Source organism: Saccostrea cucullata, unplaced genomic scaffold (genome assembly GCF_032062105.1).
Source record: "Saccostrea cucullata isolate Sc308-1 unplaced genomic scaffold, CSIRO_AGI_Scuc_v1 ctg54, whole genome shotgun sequence".
Taxonomy (NCBI): Eukaryota; Metazoa; Mollusca; class Bivalvia; order Ostreida; family Ostreidae; genus Saccostrea; species Saccostrea cuccullata.
In genome coordinates, this window is record NW_026930475.1 from 152,530 (window position 1) to 164,995 (window position 12,466).

Here is a 12,466-nt window from a genome sequence, read left to right on the forward strand (position 1 = left end):
TTATTTTTTTAGGTTCTAAGAACACGTTTCGATACGGCACATTTCATTTTTAAGAAACTGAACGCTTTTACATTGATTGTGCAACTCGGTTCTATATGCACATTTTCTTCTTAATTAATTATGAGATAATCTTCCGTAATTACAAGAACATGTGTGTAATCTTTTATTAATACTAACATGCTTTCCTAAATATATATACCTTTATAAATATTTCCGATAAGACAAAAAGAATGTTCGGAATATTTGTGTCGTTGTTGCTGCAGTCCGTCTTTTATCGCATGCCGTTGCCCTATCACGTGACATTAAAATAACGCTTAAACAGGAGCAGGTGGTCGCTAAGGTAAACGATGCAGATAAAACTGAATATTGTATTGTTTAAAAGCTTTATTATCGTAAAATTTCAGTGAATTGAATCTTTATGGAATTTGTCTATACTCTAGACTAATTTACGGGAAATTCTTTTGAATTTTAAATTACGCTTAACTTGTTAGTGAACATGGATCAACAAACACCGCCATTAGATCTAAATGTATGATAAACTTACTGATGAAGTTTGCGTAGCTACACAGTATTATATAAACAAGCTTGTAGCAGATGTAGAAAGGTGTTTGAATCAACCAATGCAATATAATTTCAAGCAATGAAATCAAAGCATTAGCTAGACTATATTTCTGTGAAAACTATATTAAAAGCAAGATGTATTAATTGTCTCCATCAAACTCACTGGCTTTTTGTTTTGTTTTTGTTTTTTATTAATTCATTAACTTATATTTCATAGACTTGCTGATGCTCTGGATATAACATGTCAGATAAAGGTTCTCGAACAGGAACCCCAAAAGGGGGTTCTAGGAAAAGCTCCAAAGCTGGGACCCCACGTGGTTCGAAAAGTGGAACACCAAAAGGTTCTAAAAGTAATACTCCATTGCCAACAGATCCCACACCTGTTGCTCAGGAAATCACAGAGGAGGAGTCCCAGGCCGCTGGTGCTTGTAAGTCGGTGTCTCTGTGTGTCACCCACAATATGCCACATTTATAAAGTTAACTTTATACACATACTGTATATTTTACTCATGTAGATCTAGCTACAGAAAAAAGTTCACATATTGTGAAATCAGAAAGTGAAACTTAATTAAAAAAAATTTAGCCAAGTAAGAAATCTACATTTCTGATCTCTTTCATAATTGTTTAATTCACTTCGTATACATTGTTCATATTTCACCAGCAAATGGTGCCTTACAACCAACTGAAGTTGACATAACAGCTGCAGGAACATCTAATGGGACAGTAGAAACAGAGCCAGAGACTGAACAAGAAGAAGTGGAGGAGGAGGACAAGGGACCCAGTGTGGTGAGTGAAGGAGAAGAGAAAACACAGAGTGTGTTGTAATACACAGTGTACATGCAGTTACACAGAGCAGTCTTCACAACAATTCTTTTTCAGCACATGCCCTTTGGGCATGTATATCTATCATTTTAACCCAGCCCAATGAAATTTGTACATGCCCTACTCAAAATTCATTTATATAGCAGATATGATTGTGCAACAAAAAAACAAGGTTTTTGTAATAACTATAAGGACAGTGCTTCTGTTTTTAAATTCTCCCGATCTTAAGTTTAAATTGTTTTCAGAGTTTTAAATCAACTATGGCCTGCATGTCTGCCATTTTCGTATGCGTTTTTGTTAAAAACTTTTGACTCGCATGCTGGTCGTTTGTTGGCCGGTATAGCTTATCTGAATTTCAGAAATAGGATCATGATCACGGCGCGTCAATTTACCCAAATGGACCCAAATGGAAACACAAATGGACCCAAATGGAAATCAAATGGAATATTAAACATGTGTTATCGTATTTTAATACTTATTTAAAATGATGAAAATAATGAACTTACAGTTACAAATGGATTTTTTAAAAAAAATTATTAATCTCTAATATTGTATTTTGAAGCATGAAGTTTTGATAGTATTCTATATACCGCATGGCCTCCCCCCACCCCCCCCCCCATCCATTCCTACGGCCATAAGAAATATCAAATACTTCAGTTTTGTATTCAAGTATGTTCAATAGTTATTACAAATAGAATTAAATCGCATTTTTAAAAATACAATTGAAGATAATAATGATATTAAAATATTCTCTTTTTGTTTTAATTTCATTATTTTCTATATTTCAAATAAGTAAAAACTTGAGAATACGATATAATATATATATTTTATATTCCATTTGGGTCCATTTGAGTTTCCATTTGGGTCCATTTGGGTCCATTTGGGATCCATTTGGGTTCCATTTGGGTCCATTTGGGTAAATCGACGCACCCTCATGATCATCATGGCAGCAGTCCACTGCACGTGGTATCAATAGACATATCGTAATTTAGCAAGAAACGAAGAGAAAACAAATCGGTTAAATTAAACACTTTTATTAATGATTACAATTGACAATCATTTGACAGGTCGTACAGATATTGTAACGTAAAAGACTGGCAATCTTAAGACATTATATAGTAAGTTTACGCGAACAACTGGGGTACGACAGAAGAAATAGCAAATAAACATTGTGAATCAAAAGAAAATTCAACATGCACTTCAGGCATGTAATTTGAGAATTTTCACATGCCCGCTGGCAAATTTACCAGGTCCCGGGCATTATTATTTCGAAGACTGCAGAGTACTGTACGTAACACTGAGTACAAAACACAAGTGCACAGTAACATATAAAAAGTTACAGTAACTAGGAATGAACAGTTACTCAGAGAATAGAAAAAAGTATTTATCACTTAGAGAGTTTAAAAACATAATATACAGTTAAAAGAAAAGGAGTACAATAGCAATACAAAATGTATTATACAGTATGCAATTGCAGAAAGCAGCATAAAGGAAAAGCCAAGTGCACAGTAACAGATTGAGTAATTGTAGCAAAAGTATTAAGTATACAGGAATATTCATGTTAAATTGTTATTGAAGAATTCTGAAATTTAAACTTTTTCAAGTGCTTCCTGATATTGTTAAGAGATTTTAAAGGTCGACCCCCAATATAGGTCCAATTTCCTTAAAGAATAATAACACTTTTAGAAATTGATAGTAATGTATTAAGGTCACATATTATATTTTCCAGAAATGATCATAAGTTCTTTCTTTTCTTGTTCAGATTTCATTGATCAAAGAAAGAATCACAGTTCAAGGTTTGACAGAGGAGTTATGGAAGGAAGTTCATGATGATGCAATCAATCAATTCATCAATGACCCGGGTACTAAAATGATGGTGGCCTACATGGACCCGTACAAAGGCTTCCTGGTAGAACATGCCATCCCAGCCTATTTAGTGGACCAGCTGACTTATTTCATCAAAGCCAGCAGCATTAAAGAACTCAATGCAGAAACTTTCCTCAACAAAGTACAATACGGCACCATCAAAGGAAATCAGATTGAGAGCTTGCTCAGAATGATGATGGGCATATATGCTCCAATCTTCTTTGAGAACACAACATGGCCAGACAGTATCCTTCACAAAGTTTATTTTTTTCTATTAATTAAAAGTACCGGTAACATATTTTTTTTTGCTTATCAGAAGGATGGTTAAACTTCATTGTATAGAAGATATTAATTTGTTCAGATTTTTATCTAATGTTTGATCTGTGATATGTTTTGATCCTTAACAGAATCTAAGGTATTAAGAATGATTTCTCAGCACAGTTGCACAAGTTTTTGGCGAATCTGACGGACACCCGGTGGAAGTTGGAGGGTAAGACCGTTCTGTACATCCCCACGGAGGGGCTCAAACTCCCGGGGGAGGAGGCAGCCAAGAACAAAGACCTCGTACAGAGACTGGAGAGTAAGTCTCACTGTCTGTAGATTAATGTTCAGAAATATTATGTAGAATGTTATTTTGCCTTCAAATATTATAATATAGACTTGGTGTAGGTGTCTCTTATTGACATTTTGGTAAAGATGACTGCATGTGACTAATTGTGTACATGGAGGCATATTTAGTCTCCAAGCTACAGAAAAAACATTTTCAGAGCTCAGATGCAACTCTGTCTTTGAATCTGTGTGTGCATGACTTTAAAGGAACAGTTCAGCATAAAGCTTTTAATCCTCTAGAGGATGCCAAGATGCTTGTCTCTTTAATAAAATGATTTAATTACGCACCACATTTTTCATACCTAAATAATCTGAATAATTTTCCTATTATAGCAGTCTTTTCATTGCAGATTTTCATTGTGTACTTGTTGTACATATGTTATTTAATTGTTTTTCATAAACATGGAATGATGTGCTCATTGTTGTGATCAACAAATACTTTTCTTCAATTGTAAATTCTTCTCTGCAGCTGCCATGATACACTGGGCCAGGCAGATAAAGGAAGTTCTCAGTAATCAGGACGCCTTTGAAATGGCTGAAAACTCGGGTCCATTAGATGAGATTGAATTCTGGAAGAATCGGTGTGCAGATTTGACTGGCATCAGTACTCAGCTGGACAAACCAGGTGTCAAAAAGATCACAGAGATCCTGACTCTGGCTAAGTCATCATATGTAGGACCCTTCCTAAAGCTGTCCAGTGAAATCAAGGTAAAGTCACTGACACTCCAAGTACATAAACAGATCTATGAAGATGAGTGACTGTGTCACAAAATATATATATTGATTAAACATCCACATTTTCAATAATATTTATGTTTGACTATTACTAATATAAGTCAAACTGCAATTAAAGATATATATAGTTATCTTAAAATTTCTTAACACATTCTTTACTTTGATGGTTTAGTTAATAAGATGTTTGTTAATGGTATCCTTAACAGGAGGGGTCTCGCCAGGCCGAGAGCAATCTGAAATTTCTTATGGTTCTCAAAGATCCCTGTTACGAATTGTCTGAAGCCAAACCAAAGGACATAGCAGCTATGTTACCCAAAATTCTTAATACGATTAGATTTATATGGGTGAATTCTGAATTTTACAAAACAAGGGAGAGACTTACAGGAATTCTGAAAAAGGTCAGTTCTGAATCAGTGAAAATTTAAGTCTGCAATTTAAGACACCTTCTTTATTATGATGCAAGCATTATTCAATGATATATTCAATTAAATGAAATACTTCTGATTCATTGCTGTATAAGTGCATTCTTTTAAGAAAGGATTTAGATGCTAATAAGACATTATTACATGATTGTATAATAATTTGTGTTTTCTGATACAGATCAGCAATGAAGTAATCCGGAGGTGCTGCAGGGACATCAATCTAGATAAGATATTTGACGGTTACGTCCAGACAGGACTGAAGTCACTCAACGACAGCATTGACTGCTGCGAACAGTGGAAGGAAATCTACAGAAAAGTAAGGACAATCAATCAAAGGGGCTTGTCAAATTTTACACAAAAAGGTTTCACATATGTCTGACCCTTCTTCTTGTTTGTTGTAAATTTTTAAAAATATATTGTATGTTGTATGGGACATTTTTTTTTCTGTTTACGTGTTACACTGGTGATGCCTGTTATGTTGCAGACAGCCAGATTGCATCACAAATTCTCACCTGTTGGATGGGTGTTGGACAAAAGCAGTATTTTTGCCCAAATTGATGCATTCATTCAAAGATGCAAAGACTTGATTGAAGTTTGTGAAGCTCAGATTCATTTCGCTCGCCGTGAAGATGGTGAGAAAATGGAAATGCCCCATTTTGCAGGACAGAAGGGGCCCGAGATTGCCCGAGGCTTGATGGAGATCGAGGCAGCTTTTGAGCGAAATCTCAACCAACTGAGATCAGTAAAGAGTACAATACTGGACGTGAAGGCAACGTCATGGCATGATGACTACAACAGGTAAATTTAAAACTGTCAGAAATTGTTAACTCAATTAAATTATCAGAATTCATATACTGAGATGTTGAACTATTTGTGACATACATTTAGTTACAATGTATGTATCATAAACTACATCAGAATTTCTATCTACATTTTAAAAATTGCAATGTATAACATATACAGTTAAATAAATTGTACCAATAGGTTCCGTGCTGGAATAAAGGATCTGGAGGTGATGATGACTAATGTGATCACGTCTGCGTTTGACACTGTCACCACTGTGGAGCAAGGAGTCGAGTTACTGGACATCTTCATGCATTTGTCTTCAAGAGAGGTAATGTCCTGTAAAAGCAGATTTAGTTATTTGATTATTTGCTATCTGTAAATTAATAAACTTTGAACTCTATTGGACCTTTGTACCTTTATCAAATTTTATTCTTAACATCTTCAAAATCTGCTTGGATAAAGCAGTTTCTGGCTGTGGATTATCAAGGGTGGATCTGTCAAATTTTGTAAAAGTAGGTGTTGGAAGGTTGATATTTTTTCTTTTAATCTGCTTGGATCAACCTTCAGATCTGCACTCAACGTAGAAACACTGAAATTAATATTACTGTTGCATATGTTCTTTTTTGGTGTCAAGTCCGCTGATTAATTTTAGTTTGTATGTGTATAGAGATAGCTTTGCTGAATGTACATAAGTGTTACATGTTACTTATAACACTGCGTTGAAAGTATCCTTGACCTCTTCAACGTTGCTTCTCTTTGTTATTTCCTGTACAGGCATTGCTGGTTACTGTCATAACTTTTGTTCTTGTAGGCCAGTGCTTCTCGCTACTTCTTTAATTTTGATTGTTCTTTGCAAACTCTTTCTGTTACTTGATATTAGGCAGATGTCACTAATTTTGATGTTGAAGTTAAGAATGTAAGTATGATATGGAATGTTTCTGTGGAATGACAGAATTAATAAAATATGCAAGTCCACTCATGAGATTGTGAACAATTTCTATAACCTCATGCTCTATTTACAATATTAAGATTCTTTTTTCCCCAAATAAAATTAGAATAGTTTTAAAGCTTTATAATGTTAATATACCAAGAAAGTAGTGCTCTCACCAAAGGAAAACTTTACATACATATATAATATTTTATAAATCAATTTAAAGTAATGCTTCAATCAAGAGAAATAAAACTACATGTGTATTTAATTTTTTAAAAGACATAGTTTGGAGTTTTAAATAACATGTCTTGAAAATTCATTTTGAATGAAAAGATTAGGAAATTTTTAAGCTAACAAGCTGAAGCAGAACTGTGTGCTGAATTCTAATGGTCTAATAGATAAATTCCATCAGTTTATGTGAACTTGAATGAAATGATTTTAATGAAAATTTCATTTGCATGGTACAAATGATAAAAGGTATAGAAAAATGTGCATGTGTGTGCTATTAAATCTGGTTGATTCTTCAATGAAAATAACTACCAGTATTTTTCTGACCATACCATCTGTAGCTGCATATTATTCCATTAATATATGCATTGAATTTTAAAATACCTAATTTATAAATCACTGCAAATTTTAGAACCAGTGTATTTGAAAAAGTGCCAAGCATTAATTCTATTGATGTGTTCCAATTGTTAAATTCAGACTGAATCAAATCTTTAAATGGCTTTAATTTTCAGGTTCAGATATATCAAGTTCTTTAAAAGAACATTGCAATGAATCATTTTGAAAATCCTTTAAGAATTTACCTTTGAAATAAATTAAGAATTACTACTGTATATTCATTCCTTCATTGTGCTACATAAGGAACTTTTAAATTTGATAAAAGAAATAGTACATGTAGTTCCTTAATGTACCAAACAATAAAATATTAAATGCATTGAATCATTTTATTTGTTACTTTATCAATTTAATAGTATACTCATCAAAAGATATACATCTATATTTTTGTGGAATTTCCCATGCAATTTGGCAACCATTAATTTCTAAAGCTGTTTTACAATAGTACATATATGACCTAAGCAACCCCTCACCCAGGGGATGATGAAGTCACAAGAGAGGGTTAAGAAAATTGAGAGAATTGTATTTTTTTAAAATGAAGATTCTTTTAAGAGCAAAAATAACATAAAGTCTGGCTAAATTATATTTTTGTAATATATGAATTTTGTACCTTTGTCTGTCTTTGAGGCTACAAGATATTCTAAGTTTCAACAACAACAAATCATTGTGTGACCCACAGGTCTCTTGTTAATGTATATTTTGCAGAAAACCCCTTTTTTATTTCCAGTGATTTTAAGGATTCTGTATTTCAGGCATGCACTACATTTTAAACGACAATTTTTATGTTTGATTTTATTACATAGGCTATCAGGAGAACCATAGATAAGAAGAATGTTGATGTTTACCTGATGTTTAATGATGAACTCAATGCTGTGAAGAAGGAACTCACCAACAAAGCCAAGTCACCCATCCCCTGGCATCCGAAGTTTGCCGGACAAGCTCTGTGGGCCAGGCAGCTAAAGAGGAGGATTGAGAGAGTCATGATGGTTAGTATGTCCTCCTGAAATATTTCGTTCTCTACATTTTGTATGGTCTTGCTCTTGTTCTGATATTGTAAACATGGAAACTATGAAAATCTGGAAAAGAGTCACAGTGATGAAATTCAGAAAGTGACCATTGTCATCAGTAGTCTCTGTCTTTGTCTCGGCATCAATTAATGGATAATTTTACCATTAAAAATTGTCAAGCTTTAAGTCCATGCATCAATATTTAACCTTGTTGATGTAATATTTGCAGTAAAAGGTACAATAAAATAAATATATTCATTGTACATGACCATGTACCCTTGAATAATACTTTGTCGACTTGAGTCACATAATAGTTCTAATGATTGATGTTTTGTTACAGGTTCTGGACAGAGCATTCTTTCTACCTCCCACTGGTAAGAGTGAGGAAGTGAGGACCCAGTACCAGCAGCTGTGTCAGGCTCTGGACGAATACATCAGAAAAACATTCCACGAGTGGACGCTTACTGTGGACAAGGTACAGGATAGAATCAGTGTCTGGTTATCAAAGATCATTTGAACAAAAGAATTTTAAAAATTGTCATCGTAGATCATTTGAACAAAAGAGTAATTAAAAAATCTTTGAAGTGAGTTTTTAATGAAATAGTGAATTATATATATTCAGATGTGTAACTTATTGCAGGAGCCAGAGAAGTTACTGGAAGTACCGCTGATGTGTCGAAGTTCTGAGAGACCCCCAATGTTGGACATCAACTTTAATAGGTAGATGTTAGCAGATAGGATGAATAACATTTAGTGTTTTAAATTTGTTAGGAAGTGTAGATGGTAGACTAAAGGCCCTTTAGCAGCATAATCATAATTGGAAAAAATGTAAAGGGTAAAACATAAAAATATACAAATCTCCCTGAAGATGCATAGATTGACAATGTATGTTTTGTGTTACAGAGGCTTGCTGAAGATGTTCCAGGAAATCCACTACTGGGAGCGGCTAATGTTTGAGATTCCTCATTATGCTACAAATGTGTACAACAAACGGGAGGATCTAAGATCTCTCCGGGAACATGTCCTCCTTGTTGTTAGGGATTACAACAGGTCAGTAGAAGAATGCATAATATGTCTTTAAAAGTTTACTTCTAAAAAATCAAATACACATGATAAAATAAGGATAATGTGGAAGATGAAGTCTCAATCCTCACTCCTTTAGTGTGTTGCTGTAAGAGAATTTTTTTTTATCCTTTTTAGCTTGATGACTCAATAGAGCTCATATTAATTTAAAAAGAACTTAGTATGAGCAATTGCTTCTGTTATAACCTGAATGAATTTAACAAAAAATCTTGCAGTCATTTGATTTTAATTTGAAGTCATCTTGTCAAAGTGCACATCTTATATGGTATCTTGCAATCTGTTGATTCTTTTAGGATCATAGCTGCATTGTCTTTGGAAGAGAGAGGATTATTCAGAGAGAGAATCCGATTCCTTGATAAGAAAATACACCCAGGACTTACAAAGTTAACTTGGGCTTCCAAGGGCATTTCAGACTATTTTGTGACGGATTGTCGGATTAATGCAGCCAAAATCCAAGCCATGGTGGACGACTACAAGGGAGCTAACCAGGAGATCTCCACGATGTGTGTTAAGATTAGTGAACTGTCCCTGATCAAGATAGACAACAGGAAAGTGTACGAGAATCTGGAGTTTGATGAAGAACAGGTGAGGAACCCAAAGCCATGCAGTGATCAGGCAGCAATTTTCTATTTGAACTGAAACTTACTGTAAAAGCAAATCTACAAATCTGCTTAATCAAATCCTGAAATTTTACTGTAGAAATTATTTTATCATTTCTGTGTCATATCAGTGATGACCAGGGTGATAATGAGTATTTAAATATTATTTTTCTGTGGCCTGAAGTGTGTCTTAAGAATAGTTGTGTGATCTTAAAGTATTTCTTGTTCTTATATTTATTTCATGATTTATGATTTTCAGGCAAAACATCGAGAACTCACCACTGAAAAGCTGAAGACTATGCATATGGAAATAGTGCGAGTCATGAAGAAAACATTTGAAATCTTTAAAACAGATGGACAAGAGGTGACTCAAATTCAGTGAGAGTGGATGATGAATGTATTTAAGGGGGGTATTAATTCATTCAAAATTGATGAGAGTATTTAATGGAGAACAACACTGTGCTCATTAAAATGTCTTTTTTGGGTAATACAGTTTTCTTATTTATTATAAAAAAAAGTTGTATCCTACAGGGGGATGAATTTGAGATGAAAAATCAATTTTATAAAGGAAATAAGTATTTATAATTTTTGAAATGCCACCCATAGTAGAGTATTCATTAAATTATGATTTATTTTTAAATAGATAATATTAATTTTTGTGTGTATGTTTCACAATATCCATGATTTAATTTTAAATAGTTAGCATTATCCTTTTGTGTAAATGTTAAGGTACAACAACATTGGGTGCGGTACTTGGAGAAGATGGACAGAATGGTGGAGGAGGCGTTCAGACTGAATGTGAAATGGTCACTGCAGGAATTATCTAAAGCAATCAATGGTGACGGAAAGTCAGCTCCCAACCCACTGTTCAGGGTCAAAGTCTGCTTACAGGGAGACAAGGTAACATTCTGCACAACAAAGCACATCTTTCTTCTATAAACAATTCTATAACTCCTTATTTGTGTGATTTAATCTGATCATTACCTGTATGTTGCAGGTTGAGTTCCAGCCCACCCTGAAGCAGTTGGCCTCTGTGATTGGAGGAATTGGCAGTCAGCTGACTAATTCTATCAAGGGAATCAACAGACTGCCACTTATACTGGCCAAGAAAAAATCTACAAAGGAGGTATATTATCTAGTACCAGTTGTTTGGTCTATTTGTTTAATTGACACATCTTTTTCTCTAGGAGTGTTTAAACTGATCATGTTTTATCGTTACTTGCAGCCTATATTTGCGGTGATAGCATCTGATGAGGAAACCAAAAAGATACAAACTGTCATCAATCAAGGAATGGCAACCAATGCTCAGAACCTCCAGAATTACCTCAGTACATGGGACAACTACAGAGAGATCTGGGAGATCAATAAAGACATGTTTATAAAGAGATACCAGAACCTCAACCCACAGGTGGCCTCCTTTGATGCTGATATTGCTAGGTCAGTCACCAAGTGTATTACTTTTTTTGACAAAACAGCAGAGTGCAATGTTTCACAACTAGATCCAAAGGCCTGTTCAGGTCATTTGACTCACTGTGTTAACATCACTTTTTTTCTGTATACATGTAACTTAAAAGGTATAAGCAATGTTAAAACATAAAAATGTTTATAGTTTTTGGATTGGATTATAGGTATGATGAGGTGGCCAATAATGTGCAGACCCAGGAGACCATATTAAACATACAGTTTGTACTTCTGGACTGCTCTCCTCTGAAGTACGCCATTCTTAGTCACTGTACTGAGTGGCAGAATAAATTCACCACTCTACTCAGTACCATCGCCACAACTCGACTCAAGGAGCTACACACATTCCTTAAAGAAAATGGAGAGAAGTAAGATATTGCATCATTAATCAATATTCTGTTTTCTAAATAATAATGAGTTTGAATCAGATTTAATGCTGAGGAGGTGCAAATTTTTGTAATCACATTTTGTTGATATGATATTGTCTGAATAAGTGAATAGGAAAAAAAAAGGGTCTTTTTTGTAATAGCAGAAAGTGACTCTTATTACTGACTATAAAGTGGAGACAAGAAAAATAATGCCAAAAAATAAAGGTCACACAAAGTTCAGTATTTAAATAATATCTGTCCATTTAGTGTCAGCAAACCACCCCAGACGTTGGATGAGCTAGGAGAAAGCCTGACCTTGTGGGAGAAGTTAAATGGTGGATTAGCAGAGACAGAGGCTAAGTTCCCACCTCTTCATGATCAATTCAGCATCCTGGAAAAATACGAAGTGGCAATCAAGGAGGATGTGACAACCATGTTATCTGAACTCAGCAATGACTGGATAGAGTTCCAGCAGAAATTAATCGATTCTGAACAGATGCTTAAAAAACACAAGGTGAGCTTGATATTCTTATAATGAATATCTTATGAACCTAATTTTCATAACTGAGGAAGTACATGTATGTTGGAATTTTTT

The 12,466-nt window shown here is 34.3% G+C and overlaps 1 protein-coding gene across 1 annotated transcript in view; it reads left to right on the forward strand.

Annotated features, from left to right (window-relative positions):
• Positions 1-253: 253 nt before the first annotated feature.
• LOC134228706 (dynein axonemal heavy chain 2-like) overlaps positions 254-12,466 on the forward strand; it is a 36,460-nt gene continuing 24,247 nt past the window's right edge. Inside the window, 21 exon segments of the mRNA XM_062710385.1 lie at positions 254-340; positions 779-989; positions 1,223-1,347; positions 3,146-3,494; positions 3,665-3,829; positions 4,328-4,566; positions 4,800-4,991; positions 5,194-5,331; positions 5,500-5,813; positions 6,000-6,129; positions 8,157-8,339; positions 8,701-8,835; positions 9,001-9,080; positions 9,264-9,410; positions 9,737-10,028; positions 10,302-10,406; positions 10,772-10,942; positions 11,040-11,168; positions 11,268-11,479; positions 11,671-11,871; positions 12,139-12,385. Of these exon segments, the coding sequence (XP_062566369.1) occupies positions 803-989; positions 1,223-1,347; positions 3,146-3,494; positions 3,665-3,829; positions 4,328-4,566; positions 4,800-4,991; positions 5,194-5,331; positions 5,500-5,813; positions 6,000-6,129; positions 8,157-8,339; positions 8,701-8,835; positions 9,001-9,080; positions 9,264-9,410; positions 9,737-10,028; positions 10,302-10,406; positions 10,772-10,942; positions 11,040-11,168; positions 11,268-11,479; positions 11,671-11,871; positions 12,139-12,385 (3,741 nt within the window). The 5' untranslated portion in view covers positions 254-340; positions 779-802.